The 17,614-nt window shown below is 48.0% G+C and overlaps 1 protein-coding gene across 3 annotated transcripts in view; it reads left to right on the top strand.

Annotated features, from left to right (window-relative positions):
• The first annotated feature begins 3,519 nt into the window (after positions 1 to 3,519).
• The window catches only part of LAMP2 (lysosomal associated membrane protein 2), a 53,565-nt gene continuing 39,470 nt past the window's right edge, over positions 3,520 to 17,614 (top strand). Inside the window, exon 1 of one of the 3 annotated variants that reach the window (XM_056125735.1) lies at positions 3,520 to 3,743. In XM_056125735.1, coding sequence (XP_055981710.1) covers positions 3,680 to 3,743 — 64 coding nt within the window. In that variant the 5' untranslated portion in view covers positions 3,520 to 3,679. The remainder of the gene's footprint in view (positions 3,744 to 17,614) is intronic. The other 2 variants (XM_056125734.1, XM_056125733.1) reach the window with 2 other exon arrangements.

Here is a 17,614-nt window from a genome sequence, read left to right as displayed (position 1 = left end):
GAAAAGGATAGGACAGAGTTATTCCAAATTTATTTATCCTACTGCCGCCTCTTCATAAAAAAATTACTCAGGGCTGGAGTGATAGGACAGCAGTTAGGGAGTCTGTTTGCCTTGCACGTGGCTGATCAGAGTTCGATCCCTGGCATCCCATCCAGTCCTCCAAGCCCAGCAGGAGTAATTCCTGAGCACAGAGCCAGGAGAAACCAGAGTATCACCAGGTGTGGCTCCCCCAAAACTAAAAAATCACTCAGCATCCTGCTGGAAATCCGAGATTTCATATTCAGGTGGGGAGATTGCTAAAAGGGTGGAGGCAAGCCTTGCATGGAGCCCCAAGTTTGATCCATAACCCACCCCCACCCCCCCACCTCAGCCTGAGCCAGGAATAATCTCCTCTCCAGAAGCATTGTTGTTTGAGTCCACTCCCGCCCCGGGCCAAAAACAGCAACAACAACAATAAAAACCAACCAGGAAATATAATATCATCTCTAACCCAGTCTTGCCGCTTTGGGAAATTTTGAGAAAATCGCAATGCTCAGGTCCCTCTCTGTACCAACGAAGTCCACACTGAGGCAGGAGCAACAGTACAGCATATAGGGCACTTGCTTTGCATGTGGCTGACACGGGTTCCATCCCCAGCACTGATATGGTCCCTGAAACCCTACTAGGAATGATCCGTGAGCCCAAGTAAAGACAGGAGCAAGGTCTGAGCACCACCAGGTGTGGCCCAAAAAACAAAAACCTAAAACAAAAAACCAAACATTAAAAAAACCCAAAAAAACCAACCCCCCAAACAAACAACCCCCCCCTCCACTGAAATGTTGCACATTGTTCAGGGGAATTCACAGTTACAAATCTCTCCCCCCACTTGAAAGTCCATTTGTTGACTTCAGACTAAAGTGATTTTGAAGCACTGCTTCATCCTTTCTTTATGTGTGTCTGGTCCCTGCACCAGAGGCATCAGAATCATTTGGGTTTATCTGCTATTTTCTTCCCTCCACAAGACTTCTTGATCATAAAGGCCTCTATACAGAGTGTCTTGGCCCCACTGCTTCCAGACAAGGCCCTTTCATACTAATATGTTGGGAATTTCATTGACAGAATGTCACAGAAAGTAAATACAAAACAAAAAATAGCCCAAGAGATGGCTGTATGGGCTAAATCCATGCTTTGTATGTGGGAGGCCCAGGTTCCATCCCTGGCATTGCATGGCCCCCTGAGTATGGAGTGACTCTCAGCACAGCGCCAGCTGTGTACTTCTGAAAGAAACTAAAGCAGACATAAGGAAAAAAGAAAAAAGAAAAGTCAAAGTGTCCCAAGACCAGTACACAAATGACCTAATTTGTCTAACCTGAGTGTGTAGCTGTGATAGGTTGGATGGAACTCTTAAGACAGGCTGCTGGAGAAATGATGAAAGGGCCGCAGACCGCAGTGTACCCTGCCAGTTTCATAGCATCAGGCTTTAGGATCATAATGTTCTCATTATCTGATTCTGGACCCGTCACAGGAATACCAGTGGGGTCCGAGGGCAGTTTAGCTGCTTGCTGAACTAGAACAGATATCAGCCCCCTCCAAGGCCAGTCATCTGACAGGGTCTGGGGCAGCTAAGCCTGAAACCTTCCAACTGGGCAGAACTGCAGCAGTGGATGGGTTCTCTTGTTTTCCCGGTACTCTCTCACGGTTACTCCATTTTGCCCACTTTTGTGACGGAAGACCTCCCAGATCACCTTGAGGTCTGCTTCACTGACTTGAGGACTGAGAACCGCCACCTGCTTCAGAATACCAGGGGAATGAGCAGACGGAAAAATGTAAGTTTTGGAAGGTCTTTTGTGGACCACCCTCTATGAGAACTGATGTTTGCGAATCGGAGTTTTATGAAGTTGCACTTTTTCATTTTCGGATGTAGAGTTTGGGAAAGGACCAAAAACGTTTGGGGAAGTACTTGAAAAAATACTTTGATTATGCTTGCATGCTTTCATGTGTTGTTACCAAATAGAATGTTTAATATAAACTTATGAAAGAACGGTTACGCATGGATGCATGGGGCAAACTGGAGGAAAGCCATTAATGGGGTCCCTGAGTAGGAGAGCTAGAGCTAGAGAATATCTTTTTATTTATTTAATTATTGCTTTTTGGGTCATACCCGGTGATTTACAGGGGTTACTCCTGGCTCATGCACTCAGGAATTACTCCTGGCGGTGCTCAGAGGACCATATGGGATGCTGGGAATCGAACCCGGGTCAGCTGCCGATCTACCCCTCCACATGTCCTCCCGTTGCTCATCAATTTGCTCGAGCAGGCCCAGTAACGTCTCCATTGTGACAACTATTACTGTGTTTAACAGAATGTCATGGGTAGCTCGCCAGGCTCTCCGAGAGGAATCGAACTCGGGTTGGCCATGTTGGCTGCTTGCAAACGCCCTATCCTCTGTGCTATAGCCCCAGCCCCTGGAGAAGATCTTCGAATTCTTTTGGTGTGTGTGTGGGGTGGGGGGGCTGGAGCGATAGCACAGCGAGTAAGGCGTTTGCCTTGCAAGCCGCGAACATGGCCAACCCGAGTTCCATTCCTCTGGAGAGCCTGGCAAGCTACCCGGGACTTTATGCTAAACACAGTAACAACTGTCACAATGGAGACGTTACTGGGCCCGCTCGAGCAAATTGATGAACAACAGAGGACGTGTGGAGGGGTAGATCGGCTGTGTTCAGGGCTTACTCCTAGTTCTGTGCTCAGGGATCACTCCTGGAACGCTCACATATGGTGCCAGAGACTGAATCCGGGTCGGCTTCCTGCAAGACAAGCTCCCTACCGGCTGTACTATCCTTCCAGTCCCGGTTTTTGGTTCCTGCCCCCCCCCTATTTATCCTGTTCTTTAATTTCTCTTTTTTGTTTATATCTTTAAACAATGTAACTTCCCCTTTCCGAGTTCAGTTTCCCCAGCTGAAAAAGGGTGTCGTAACTAGGCGAACTTTCCAGCCCACATCCTGGTGTCGCGGTCAGCGAATCTTTGCTACCCGTTCTGTCCATTTGAACACGGTGAACAGCACAGGTGGCAACAGGGCTTGCAGACTAATTACGGCTTTTCTTGCGTCTATTAGGTAGAGATGCCTAGCAACCGTATCCACTCCATACGTATCATTCTCTTTTTCAACCATTCGGAAAAAAACAGATTTACCCTACGACCCATTCCCCGACGGCCACATCAACTACACCCCCCGCCCAGCCCCCGCAAACTTCTTGGGTTCCCCGGCTCCCTAAAACGCGCCGCCCGCGCAGTGCTCGGCGATGAGGAAGACGGCATGAACCAAAAAGCCAGGGCGTGGTTGGCCCCGCCCACAGCCCCTACCTCACCACCCCTCTCGCAGCTTTCCGCCGCGCCCATTGGCTGCAGGCGGCAAGGAGCCCCGCCCCCAGTCTCATGACCCGCGCTGAAAAGGCAATTCCTGGCTTTTACAGCGTTGTGGTCGCCCGTCGGGGGTTGTCTCCTTCAGTGTGAGCGAGCTTCTCCCCGGCTCTTGGCTGTTCTCGTCGTCGCCGCGGCCGCCGCCTCAACCTCCTCCGCCTCCTCCTCCTCCTCCTCCGCCACCGCCGCCGCCGCCGCCTCCTCCTCCGCCGCTGCCTCCTCCTCCTCCGCCGCCGCCGCCGCCGCCGCCACCGCCGCCGCCTCCGGCTGCTCTGCGGGATCATGGAGTGCTTCCGCCTCTCCGGGGCTCCGGGCTTGGTACTCGCTCTGTGCTACCTGGTTCTGGGTGAGTAGCCCGGGCCCTCGTGCCTCGTCTTTCCAGCCCGGGGCCCTGGGGCGCCCAGTTCAAAGGCTCCGACCTGAAAGATGGGTCCCGAGTGGGGCGGGCGGGCGGGTGGAGGGGGGCGGGGGAGCGGAGCCGTAGGGTTGACACTGGGCGGAGGCGCCGGGGCCGGGGAGGCGAGCCGTGACCTCGAGAAGGCCCGATCCCGGGGCTGGCGGGGAGGAAGGGCCCGTGAGAGGCGCGCGGGCCGGGCCGGAGGGGGTGGTCGTGGGGGGGGGGTAGAACGCCGAGGGAGGCGGCCCGGAGCAACGAGAAGTGGAGCAGAGGCGGCTGGAGGGGAAGAACTTGGGCCGGGATTCAGCGTGGGAGGGCGGCGCGATCGCATTCGGGGGTGGCGGGGACGCTTGGCAGAGTCCTTCCCGAGCGGAGGGGAGAGTGGCCGGAAGATGGTGGCAGAGGGGGACGAGAGGGACGTGGGTAGGATCGGGGAGGGCAGGTGCCGGGTCCGGGACCGTGGATGGGGCCCCATGGGGGGCGCCCGGGCGGGGGGGACAGTTGGAAGGCCGGGGGGGGGGGAACCGGAGCGGAGAAAGGGGACCGCGTGGGAAGTTTCCAGGGCCAAGGGACCTGGAGGGGGTCTGGCCAATTGCGGGCGAGGAAGCTTGGCTTCAACCTCCGGCCACCTCCGGAGAGTAAAGGGTCGAGTGGGAACTTTGGCCGCGCCCGGAGTGACGATCTGGTGGAGAGGTGGGGGCTGAGGTACCGTTTTCCATCAGTTTTTCGTTGCCTCTCCAGCTCCTGATGGGAAAAAAATGGCATAAAAAACCAAAACCCAAACAGTTGGGAGTGTTCCCGGTGTGAGGTTTTGGGGGTGGGAGGGTGATGCCCAATAGACCTCAGAAGCTTCTACTTTTCTGTCAAGCAGCTGGCCAGTTTTTTTTTTTTGAGGGGGTGTCGTTAATACTCGAGGGATTCGAATGATTGAGGGGGGCTAAGGGATGGGTCCCAACTCAGGAGCCCCATTTCCACCTCTCCACAGACTGAATATCCCAGTTCTACAGGGAGCAACCCTTCTCACCCCGCCAAAATAAATAAACAAAATCCCAAACAAAAATGACTGGATGGATGTTGCCCGATTGTGCTGTTCCACCCTAGCACCTCCCCAGAAGCAATGAGTCCCCTGATGGTTTTATGATTAGGCTTTTTTTGCTTGCTGATAGTCTGAAGTAACCGCTGAGCTAAGCCACAGAAGCCCTCCTGACAGCTTGAAGGCCAGGAAGGTGAACTTTGCCCAGAAGGCCTCTTGCTGACCTGATTCTTCCTGTGTTTGTTGCTCCCCACTGACTCTTGTTGTTTAGCTTAATAAGAGGATTAATTAAAGAAGGCAGGCACAGACCCAGCAAGGGAGAAACTGAATCTGTTAGGGGCCCTGGATGGGTTGTGAGAGGTACACAGTTGACAATTTTCATTTCAGATGAAAATCACCAGACGAAAGGTGGATTCTCAACTCTGGGACCCTTGGTGCTCTTGGGAAGGCATTATTTTGGTTGTCAAAATTGAGGGTTCCTTAGGTGTCCAGTGGTAGGATATTTTAAAATATCCTACCCTTACTAGTTAGCCCTCTCACAGAAGGAATTCTCCACCTCAACATGGCCAACTAATACCCACATGGAGAAATCTTCCAGACAGATGTAGCAGGAAAGGTTCTTGATCTAACATAGTGATTCTGTAGGATCTAGTTTCATTTTAGCTGTGGGACTGGAATCTGTCATATCCAACCATTTTGTTTTTGAGGGGACCACACCTGGCAGTGCTCAGGGCTTACTCCTACCTCTGTGTTTAGGGAATCACTTCTGGAGGTGCTCAGGGTACCACATGGAGTGTTGGGGATTGAAACCCACGCAAGGCCAATGCCCTACCCATTGTACTCTCTCCAGCCCCCAGATCCACATAGTTTTCAGAATAATACAGACAAGTTGATTTTTCTTCTCTCCCATCCACCACTGCTTTGCCTTGGTGTTTGCCAGAGGCTACATAATCTGGTGACACATCCCCCACCCCCAGGCCTCACTACTGAGTTATACTCGCTTCAGAGCTTTCATTTCTAGCACAGCAACTACCAAGAGCTCTAGTTGACATAAGCCAAAGTGGTGACCCCCATCAAATATTTGTGAGCTCCTGCTCCTAGTTGTTATCGGGGTTTAGGGTGTTTTTTTGGTGTCGTCTGAGGCCTCCCCGGTGCAGGCTTTGCTTAAACCCAGCTGGAAACTGGGAACTGCTGAGGAGCACTTGGTGAGGGCCCAGCAACCCTGACAGGATTGTTGGCAAGGAAAAGGGCCTTATCAGTGACTAGAAGCCATCTGCCCAGAGCAGCTGATAATCAGGTGTTCACTGCCCATGGCATCCACACACCACCACCCCAGGCTCAAAAACAAATTCAAAGGTGGCCTGCTTGTTAGTTTGTGGGTTATGAATTTTTTAAGTGACAATTTTGTGTGTATATGTGTGGTTTTTTTTTAACCAAAGCTAGTGCTTGCTCATTTCAGAAAATAAGCAGGTGAAAGAAGCACATGCAAGGAACCTGCAGCTCCTCGGCTGCTTTGCTGTATTATCGATTGGCACTAATTAGGTTTCATCGTCTTGGGTGAGTTCCAGGATTGATTCCCTCCACTTCCAAGTTCTGCGCAGGATTTGGAGAAGTACAAGTTAGTAATGGACCTCAGGTCAGAGTTCTCAAAGGTAACAGGATGAAATCAGAAGCTGTCTCAGCACCAAAGCTGACAGCTGTTGGTTCAATGCGAAGCAGGGAGCTTCAAAAGCCTCTGGGTGGTTTTATTTTGTGCGCTTGGGGGCGGGTGGAGTGGTTTTGTGCCACACCTGACACACAGCTGTGCTCAGGGCTTACTCCTGGCGCTCAGGGATCACTTCTGGCAGGCTCTGGGGACCATACAGAATGCCGGGAATTGATTCCGGGTTGGCTGTGTGCAAGGCAAATGCCTTGTTTGCTGTTCTGTTGCTCCAGTCCTTTTTTGTTGTTTTAACTGTTAGGATTATAGTGGGTTTTTTAATTGCTTTACTGGGGTTTACATGGACTTCTCTAGATCACAATCCTACCACGACAAGGATTTTGAAAACTCAATAAATAATTGTAAAATACTTGGGAAATACATATTTTTTTGCCTTTTAGGTCACACCCAGCTTTGCACAGGGGTTACTCCTGGCTCAGCACTCAGGAATTACTCCTGGTGGTGCTCGGGGGACCATATGGGATGCTGGGAATCAAACCCGAGTCAGCTGTGTGCAAGGCAAATGCCCTACCAGCTGTGCTATCACTCCAGCCCCGTGAAAATATTTTTTAAAAGATAATTTTTTGGAGTGTTTGGTGGGTGGTGACCACACCTTGTGGTGCTCGGACTCTTGTGCTCAAGAATCAGTCCTGGAGGTGCTCAGGGGACCATATGGGATGCCAGAGATAGAACCCAGCTTGGCCCCATGCAAAGCAAGTGACATGCCTGCTGTACTATTTCTCCGGCCTAAGTCCTGAATTTATATCATGCTAGCTGTGCTATTTTCACTCGGTAAATTCATAACTCTGTTCCTGTACCACCAGTTATTATTATTATTATTTACTGTCACTGTCCTCCCTTTGTTCATCGATTTGCTCGAGCAGACCCAGTAACATCTCCATTGGAGACTTTGTTGTTACTGTGTTTGGCATATCGAATATATCATGGGTAGCTTGCCAGGCTCTGCCGTGTGGGCAAGATACTCTCGGTAGCTTGCCGGGCTCTCCGAGAGGGGCAGAGGAATTGAACTCGGGTCAGCCTTGTTGGCTGCGTGCAAGGCAAATGCCCTACCGCTGTGCTATCACTCCAGCCCATTATTATTATTATTATTTTTAAATAGCTGCTTTAGGGGGCTGGAGAGATAGTTCAGTGTGCTGTATGCTTACCTTGCATGTGGCCAACCATGTTTTGGTCCCCAGCCACCCATTGGTCCCCCAAGCCATAGCAGGCGGTAATCCTTGAGCACAGAGCCAGGAGGAAGCCCCGAGTGCTGCTGGGTGTGAACCCAAAACGAAACAAAAATGAGCTGATTTAGTGTAAGTATAGAAGAGAATTCTGGGGGTCATGTGTTGGGGACTTTCACACAGAAATTGAATTATGCCCATCTTTATTTGAATGAATAACAACTCGGGACTTTCTGAAACAATGCTGTTAAGAGAGGCATTTATTGTCAGTAAGAGTTGAAAATCGGTTCTTTGCATCATTGTTTTCTTTGTGCTCTCACAGATTTCAGAATTCTGTGCTTATTGCTGACTGTTAGAATGCATTTGACATTTTGAAACAATCCATTTTTTTGGATTTGGGTCACCCTTGACAGTGCTGGGGAGACCCTGTGGTGCCAGGTTAACCTTAACTCGGGCTCCTGCATGCAAAGTGTGTGTTCTGCCCTTTGAGCATCTCCTCAGCCCCCAACCTTGGCATTTTTCTTGGTGGGGGGTTCAGGCTTTTATAAGGTCAAAGTCTATGTAAAGCCATTTCCAAGTTCAGAACAGGATTTAGTGGAGTATTAAGTGAATAACGTCTAATTTTTAAAAGGTACTAGAAGAAATAAACTATCATCTCCGCTCTAATGCTGCTGTTTTCTCTTTACAGCTGCTGGTTCAGCAGGGAACCAGAGTAGTAAGTGTGGTCATAATGAGGAACCCCCACTCCCTCCTCCCATAATTCAGTACCTTTTATGTACTATTCACCCCCAAACTTCTCTGTGACGGCAAGATACAGCACTGGATAAGGTGGATAGAATGGGAGCAGGAGGACTCTTCTCTCCCGGATGAACCTTACATTTTATTTGTTTTTATTGTTTCGATAATTTTTAGTCATTTATTTTGGTTTGGGGGCCACAGTAGGCAGTGGGCAGGGCTTACTCCTTGCTCTGTGCTCAGGGATCACTCCTGGCAGTGCCTAGGGGACCATATAGGGTGCCAGGGATTGAACTCTGGTCAGCCACATGCAAGGCAAGTGCCCTACCTGCTGTGTTATTGCCCTGGCTCTGGAGCTTATATTTTAGTGGGAGATGTCAGCCTGTCTACCCCTCTGGTTGCAGTTTGTGTTGAGGGCTGCAAAGAAACTGAAGCCGGAAGTGAAGACTGAGCAAATAATAGGGGTGAGTGATAGACCTGAGACCCATCAGTGACAGTCTGGACTATGGCGAGGATAGGATTAAGTCCTGTCTTTCCCCAAACTCTTAGATTATTGGGCCAGCCTATTTTCTGTGGGACTAGCACAAATCTTAATATAGCAGAAAATATCCCCTATTGTACTCTGGGCTTAATCCTGACTTTGTGTTCAGGGATCACTCTAGACAATTCTGGGATTTTTTTTTTTTTGCTCTTTGGATCACACTCAGCGGTTACTCCTGGCTCTTCACTCAGGAATTACTCCTTGCCGTGCTCAGGGGACCATATGGGATGCTGGGAATCGAACCCAGCTTGGCTGCGTGCAAGGCAAACGCCCTACCCGCTCCAGCCCCGTTTCTGGGTTTTTAACCCCCTGGGATTCTGTGCTTCCATGCACCCTTGGTCGCTTGCATGTCCCTTAACCCCTTAACCCCTGTACTCTCTAGCTCTAAAAAGTATCTTACACTCTGTGATTTTCCCCCCTCCCATTGCCCACCTAGCATAGGGCTTAGGTTAACCCTCATTAAAATTGTGTGTGGTTTTTCTTTTGTGGTGCCAGGTATCAAACACGTCTCGCGTGTGCCAGGCTTATGAGATTTGCTTCCGCCATCAGTACATTTTTGTTGAGTGTTCTTTGGTTGCGGGGGTGGGGTGGCTGGGGGGGTGGCACTGGGAACGTGATGGTAAGCTCTACCCGTTTGCTTTCCTTTTCCTCTGTGAACCTCAAAATTGTTTTTTTGCAGAAGGTGTTGAATGGATATTTTTGGGTCACAGTGCAGATGATTGATCAATCAGTTGAATATAGTCTAATCCCATATTAACATTAGCATCTTACTAGTTACGTAGTAGTGAAGCTTGATGTAGAAAATGAGGATATTCCTAATGACAAGGAAGAGTCACAACCAGTCTCTCCCTTTTTGTTACGTGTAATTTTTGGTGCGTGGGGGGGGGTATTTCCAGTAGTGCTTGGGATTTACTCCTGGCTCTGTGGTCAGGGATCACTCCTGGTGGTGCTAGGGGGACCATGTATGGTGCTGAGGATTGAGCCTGGGTCAGCTGCCAGAAAGGCAAGTGCCTCAACCCCTGCACTATGTCTCTGGCTCCCAATCTCTTCCTTTTTGGAGGGAAGCACAAAGGTTTCTCTGTAGTCTTAACACGTTTTGTAAAACTGCTTCCTGCCCCCAGCTTTCGGGTTACATTGGCAGCGCTCAAGCTTTACACATGGCTCTGCGCTCAGGAATCAGTCCCGTAGCATATGTGTGGTGCCAGGAATTGAATTCGGGTTGGCAGTGTGCAAGGCATGTGCCCTAACCTCTGTACTGTCTCTAGCCCCAACCACTTTTTATCATAGGCTTCTTTCTGCTAAAATTACTCCAGCTACTATAGAGGTGCTTGAATGAATGGACAGGCTTACTTACTTAGGTTAGTCATTGTTTTTCACCGTGTTAAACTGATAGCTTTTCCATTATTTCCTCTGTGTGCCCTTCCTTTATAAGCTCGGGTGAAATTTGTATAATCATGGATAACTTCACAGCATTGGAGCGACTGTAAGTGATCCTTGGCACGGAAACCTTTCTCCCCCTCCAGTTGCCGAAACATTTACATCCTCATTTCTTATTCAAGTGATCAGAGATGGCCTCCAGTCCCAAAGTGTATTTTCTATGTACTTGCCAGTCTCCTGCTGTTGGTGGCAAGGAGAATTCTGGAGGTCACCCAAGGCCCATTCTGCAAATGGGCTCTTGCATTTGCTGGAGAGTGTGGAATCTTAATTACCTTGCCATTTTCTGACCTTAAGAAAAGTTCTTCATTTCAAGGCCTAGTGTTTTCCTTTGGAAGAGATTCACTTGAAATCAGGAGTGTTGGCAGCTGCATGCAGTGATGGTCCTGATTTAGGAATGGTAAATCAAGAACTGTTAATGCTAATCTGATTTTATTAACCTATTGGGAAGCTTTTGCAAGAGCCTATATATATGTTTTAATTGGGGAGTGGGGTTTGAGGTAGGGGATTGGGCCATATGCGGCAGTGCTTCAGGGGCTATTCCTTTTTATCTGTGTGCAGGGCAGCAGGGGTCACTGCTGCAGGTGTCAGGAGAATGCCATATGCTGGGAGAAGACCATATGCCATACTGGGGATGGAACCAAGGTTTGGGGTCTGCCTCTTGAAAGGCCAAGTGCCTTAGCCTACTGTACTACCTCCAGCCTTTGTATGTGTGTATGTGTGTGTGTTGGGGGGCAGACATCCAGCTGTGCTCAGGACTTATTTTGGCTCTGCGCTCAGGGTCACTCTTTCTGGTTCTCAGGTGACACTGTGTGGCAGGGATCAAATCTGGGCTAGTTGTATGCAAAAACAATTACCTAACCATTGTGCCATCTCTCCTTCTTGTGTGTGTGTGTGTGTGTGTGTGTGTGTGTGTGTTACCCATTCCTCAAATGTCATTCTAAATTGGTCAGTCCATAAATCGTTACGATGCAAAATAGATAGGATGAATATGTGGAAAAGTTGGAAAGGATCCCTCTAGATGCTGTCCCTTTATGTGGTTAAACAATTACTAGGAAGGAAGCTGAAATTGGAAGTGCTGGCAAAGTTCTTTTAGCTCAGAAAGATACACAAACTTCCCAAGAACAATGAAAAGAAGTATGCACTACAATTCTTAGCAAAGTGAACTTATCCAAAGGCTCCTAGCTAGGAAGTTCAACTATGTAATTTGAATTCTAGCTCTTCAACTCCAGGACTGGGACCTACCTACATCATCTTATTATATTGATTTTTAGCGTTAAAAAATTAGTTTTACCACAAATATTATACCGCCCTCCTCCATCTTATTTATACTTATCTGTTTTTCTGCTATGTTTTGGGTCAAATGGATATTTTCAAAAGCTAGCCACTTTCTGCAGAATCTAACTCTTGGGATAAATTCTGAGTTCTTAAAGGAAACTGTAAATGACTTTTTTTTTTTGGCTTTTTGGGTCACACCTGGTGATGCACAGTGGTTCCTCCTGGCTCATGCACTCAGGAATTACTCCTGGCAGTGCTCAGGGGACCGTAAGGGATGCTGGGAATCTGACCCTCGTTGGCTGCCTGCAAGGCAAATACCCTACCCTCTGCTATTGCTCCAGCCTGACCTTTTGTTTTTGTTCAGGGCCACACCTGCCGTGCCTAAGGGCTTTACTCCTAGCACTTGCTTAGAGGAACATTGCAGTGCCTGGGATCCTACCCAACCCCCCTCCCCCCATGCATAACAAGTTTTAGGAGCCCTTTGCACTATATCTCCCAGACCTTTTATGACCTTTGAAAATAAGATTGAGAAGGTTGAATTTGGTAAGTTAATTTTTTTTTTGGTGGTGGTGGTGGCGGTGGAGGGTTGTTTCAGGTTTTTGGGGCCAGACCCAGCGTTGCTGAGGGCTTTCTTCTTGCTCTGCACTCAGTCACACCCTGTGATGCTCTTAGGGCCATCCATGGTAGTATCTGGGATTGAACCCATATCGGCCATATGCAAAGTAAGTGCCTTATCTACTATGCTATCTCTCTGACCCCACTAGGAAAGTTTATTTTTGAAGCCTGACCTTTTCTTTTCCTTGGGAGCATCAACTCTCAGCTCTGTAATAGCATAACCTAGAATCTATTTTATTTCTGTACCTGTGTTTTATTTTGTTTGGGGGTACATCCCAGTGAGGCTCAGCGGTCAGGGGTTCATGGTGGGAGTACTGGCAATACTGGGGTGGGGTGAGGGTTGTGGGGAAGGCAGGTGTATGAAACCAAAGCAGGAGCTCAGCGCTTTGATCTATTTTTTCAAAATACAGTGGTATTTTGTCCACAGAGCCTTTGAAGCAGAACTTGTTGGGCTACTCTAAAATTTACATACCAATAAGATGGAATTAGCTCCCTGGAGACTTGATTTAAGTGGGTATGTTTCAGCCTTAAATTTAGAGGGGGAAAAACATCATTCCTAGCTTGAAATCGACATCCACATTTATGAAGGAGAACACAGAAGGAAGTAAGGGCGTGCCCAGGGAAAGCTGGTCCATTGGCTTCTTGAGCAAGAAGAACTTTAGGTTGGAACAGTGAGGACGTGGTGTGATTTCCTCCATCTTTATTGCAGGCTCTTCTTTTTCACTTTGATCTAACCCAATCATTGGTGTTTATTGAGAATCTAATATGTGTTCAGCACTACCAGGAATATGAGGTTTCCCTGTGGCACTCATGATGATGAATGGCATCCATATAGAAGACCCAGCCAGAGCAGTAGCACAGATAAGCTTCGAGGGTGTCAGGGAGTAGATTGAAATTCAAATGAGTGGTAGACACATTATCAGAAGGGAATCTTGAATCTCTCCATATTGATTACTTATCCACAGGCTTCTGAGCATCTTTTTCCTATTACTAACAAATTACTGACTGTGTACTATTCATTTATTATGGCAGATCAGTTGTTGCCAAGTGACCCTTGGCAGCTGTTCTTTTGGGAGTTGAGGATGAGAGGGAATACAATATTTATTTGTTTATTTTTGTTTGTTTTTATATTTTTTGGAGTGGCACTACTGATGGTGCTCAGTGTTTATTCCTGGCTCTGCTCTCAGGAATCCCTCCTGGTGGTGCTTGAACAAACACCCTACCCTCTGTACTATCACTGACCCCAGAAGACAGGATTTATAGGCATGGAATAATGGAGTAACTGAGGATGGTAGATGGTATGAGGAAATGTGGGGATAGGACCTGCCTAGTCCAGAACTTTAAAAAAATACATTTAATCATTTATATTACTGTTAGAATGGCTTCCCGTGCACATAAGTTCAATACCGCGCCCTTCACCTCCCTCATCCAAGAATCCCAATACCCCTCCCTCTCATACCCTTCCTCTCCAACTCTTGTGTGCATCAGTCCTCCAATTATGTTGCCTTTGAAATTTTGTTGTTTAAGAACACAGCCATTTTAAAGGTGGATGGAAGGTCTGTCTGGCTTCTCTTTGATTTCCGAGTCCAAGAACATTCTCTGCAGAAAATTGCCACTGAAAATTGTAGGGTATGTCAGTCCAGGTTCTGTTAATCGCAAGCAGCAGGCATAAAATGGGACCACTCTTTTTTGGTTGGCTTGTCTTGGGACCACAGGAATTCAGGATCTAGTCCTGGCTGTGCTTTGGAATCACACTCCTAGTTGTGCTGGAGCGTTGCGGGCAGGGGTGGTGGAGTTGCAGGAGAGCATGTGCAGTGCTGAGGATTAAATCCTGGTTTCAAGGCAAGCTCCTTAACCCAACTTTGTATTATCTCTCCAGCCCCCAAATGGGATCATTTTTTTCTTTCTTCTGGGATCAAGTTTAAATAGAAAAGAATTTATTAGAGCGCTGGAGAAATAGTACAGAGTTAAGGTGCTTTCCTTACATGCAGCTGACCTTGGTTTGATTCCTGGCATTGCATAGGGTCCCCTAAGAACCACTAGGAGTGATCCCCTAAGCACAGAGCCAGGAGTAAACCCCGAGCATCTCCAGGTCTGGCCCATCTCCCCCCAAAAATTGGGAAAAAAATTATTGTCAAAAATTTGGAAAATATTTATTGTCACAATCTTGGGCAAATACTTGGGCCATTTGGCCTCCATTTTATTTTCAGATATGTCTCCCACAAATACACATACATGTAGATGACTGTGTCCATTTGTACTGAAACCAAACTAGCACTGTAGAACTGTCTTCTCGTTGTTCACTGATTTGCTTGAGCAGGCCCAGTAATGTCTCCATTGTGAGACCTTGTTGTTACTGTGTTTGGCATATTAAATATGTCACCGGTAGCTTGCCAGGCTCTCTTAGAGGGGCAGAGGAATCGAACTCTGGTCAGCCGGTCAGTGCAAGGCAAACTCCCTACACGCTAAGCTATCGCTCCAGCCCAACCAAAACTAGAAACTTTTCAAATGCTAATCTAATGCCTGTTAACCAGTGCATAGATGTTAGTGGTGTATTGGGACTGGAGATAATGCCAGGACCAAAGCACTTGCTTTGCATGCAGGAGATGGATGCCACCTCTCCTGTGTGGTCCCCCCACCCCATACACATCCACCCATTGTGGATCCAGGAGTACTTGGTGCGGATTAAAAATAGTCCACTTAAGCCACACACACACACACACACACACACACACAAATATGTCACACAGAGTCATAACAAGTAATTTAATTGAGCTCACGTTGGAAACAGACCAAACTTACTGGAAAGTCCAGGCTAGTGGTCACTCCCCTGGGGGAGGGGAATCATAACTGGAAAGGGCGTGGGGAGAGCTCACTGGAACTTTAGGAGTACTTGGATTTTTCTGCATTCTTTTAATTTGGGTGGGGTCACACCAGGTGATGCTCAGGACTCAATTCCTGGCTCTGCACTTAAGGGATCACTCCTGGTGGGGCTTGGGGACCTATTGTGCCTAGGATGGAATTCCCATCAGCCATGTGTGAGGCAAATGCCTTACCTGCTGTCCTATCACTGTGACCCCTAGAAACTTCTAGGTTTGTTTGGGGACCACAGGGTTTGCCTCGGGGTCTGTGCTCAGAAATCACTCCTAGCAGGCTCTGCGGACTGTATAGGGCGCTAGGGATTGAACCAGTGTTGCCCACGTGTAAGACAAATGCCGTACAGGCTGTACTATGACTCCGGTCCCTAGTCTTCATGGCTTCAGTATGCATAGAAGTTTTGATTTGGAGCAGCCCAGAAGAGGGAGGGAGGTTCTGGAAGTCAAGTTTTTGCTTAGTTGGAAAAAGTAGATTGAGAATGGTTCTGGAACAATAGAAGAGCCTGGGGTAGACATTGAATAGAGGACGGTATTTGGGTCGTAAAACTAGTTGAACCAGATCAAAAGGGTGTATCCTGGGAAAATGGTGCAAGGGAGGTTGAAGGAATAGGGTGGGACATGATTAAGGATGCCTTTGAAAGTCAGAGGCAGAGGAATGTAAATTTAATAGGGAATTTGGAGCCAATGAAAGTTTTTGTAGCTGAAGGTATCCTGGGAGGAAGAGGTATTTAAGGACCATTAACCTGGCAACATTTCCAGGGGCAGCTGGGTGGCGGCTGTAGTAATTTAGGATGGCTGGCTGGGGGTGAATGGAGCTTGAAAGAAAGGATAAGTGGATTTAAGAGAGAATTTGAGGGGCTGGAGCAATAATACAGCGGGTAGGGCGTTTGCTTTGCACGCGGCTGACCCGGGTTGGGGTTCGATTCCCAGCATCCCATATGGTCCCCTGAGCACCGCCAGGAGTAATTCCTGAATGCAGAGCCAGAACTAACCCCTGTGCATCGCTGGATGTGACCCAAAAAGCAAAAATAAAAGATAATTTGAAGGTGGGGGGGGAACAAGGACTGCAATCCAATTTGTGAGTCTGCCTGTGACAGCAGTTTGCTTTGGAGCAAGAGAGGCTGAGAAGGGGAGACAATTTGGAGAAAGAAAAAGAAGGAAATTGAGTTTAGGAACTGTTGTTTTTGAGGTACTGAAGAAAAGTCTCCTGGCTGTTGGGGGTGGAGATGCCTTCATGGAGAGACATGTTCCTCTAGGACCCAGGAGCAGTGTGATGAGCAGTGGAAGGGACTGCAGAGAAGCTAGAGCCTTTGGGCTGGTATCAGTTGTCCTTTTGAGGCTAACCTGATTGGTGGGATTTGGTGAATTTAACCAAGTGGTAAGCTAGAGCTACATTCTGTCCTGCACCGTCATATAGTAAATGTACTAGTGTTTTAATTTCTTGGTTCGGGGGCCACACCTGGCAGTGCCCAGGGCTTACTCCTGCCTTTGTGCAGAGATATCACTCCTGGTGGAGCTCTGAGGACCTTATGGAGTGCTTGGGCTTGAAACCCGGGTTGACTGCATGCAAGACTAACCTAAACCCTCTGTACGCGGTAGTGCCTTTTTGAAAAAACCTTTGGTCATGGTGCCTGGGATTGACCCCAGATTTCTCAAATTCAAAGCCCATCACTTGTCTACTGAGCCACATCTTCTACAATGCCCCCACCATATCTCCATTTTATGCTCTTCTCTTTCTGTTTCCCTGGGATGTTTGGAATGGGACTTTTCTTGGTTGTGTCTATAGGTTTTGAATGCTTTGCATACAAGGAGAATACAGTCCAAGCATCTAGGGAGTTGGAACAGGCTGGAGAGAGCAAAAGAGCAGATTAGGAGCTGGTATGATAGCACAGCCGATATGGTGTTTGCCTTGCACAGGATTGACCAGGATTCGATTCCCAGCATCCCAGGAGTGATTCCTGACTGCAGAGCCAGGAGTAACCCCTGTGCATCCCTGAGTGTGACCCCAAAAGGAAAAATAAAATAAAAGCAGATTAGATTCCAGACATCCTTTCCAGTGATTTAAGAAAAGTCCAAGCTTTCCTTCTCAGCATCCCTCCAGGGAAGCGTGGTCATTGGCCACACCGACCTGTTCCATCTTGCACAGAGGGAAAGAATAGCCCCCAACCCTAGGCAGGGCAAGGTCTTTTTTTAAATTTTATTTTTATTTAAAACACTGTGATTTACTAAGTTGTTTATTATACAGTTGTTTCAGGCATTTAGTGTTCCAACTCCACCAGTGTGACCTTCCCTCCACCATTGTCCCCAGTTAACCCCCATCCCCAAACTATCCCCTCTTAGAGGCACATTACAAATTTGCTTTATATTACTCTTTCAACCCAACTTTAAGAAATAGCAAAGGGAATGATCAGGAAATAAATCACTA

Source organism: Sorex fumeus, unplaced genomic scaffold (genome assembly GCF_029834395.1).
Source record: "Sorex fumeus unplaced genomic scaffold, SorFum_2.1 ptg000058l, whole genome shotgun sequence".
Taxonomy (NCBI): Eukaryota; Metazoa; Chordata; class Mammalia; order Eulipotyphla; family Soricidae; genus Sorex; species Sorex fumeus.
This window is presented reverse-complemented; position numbering and strand designations above follow the sequence as displayed.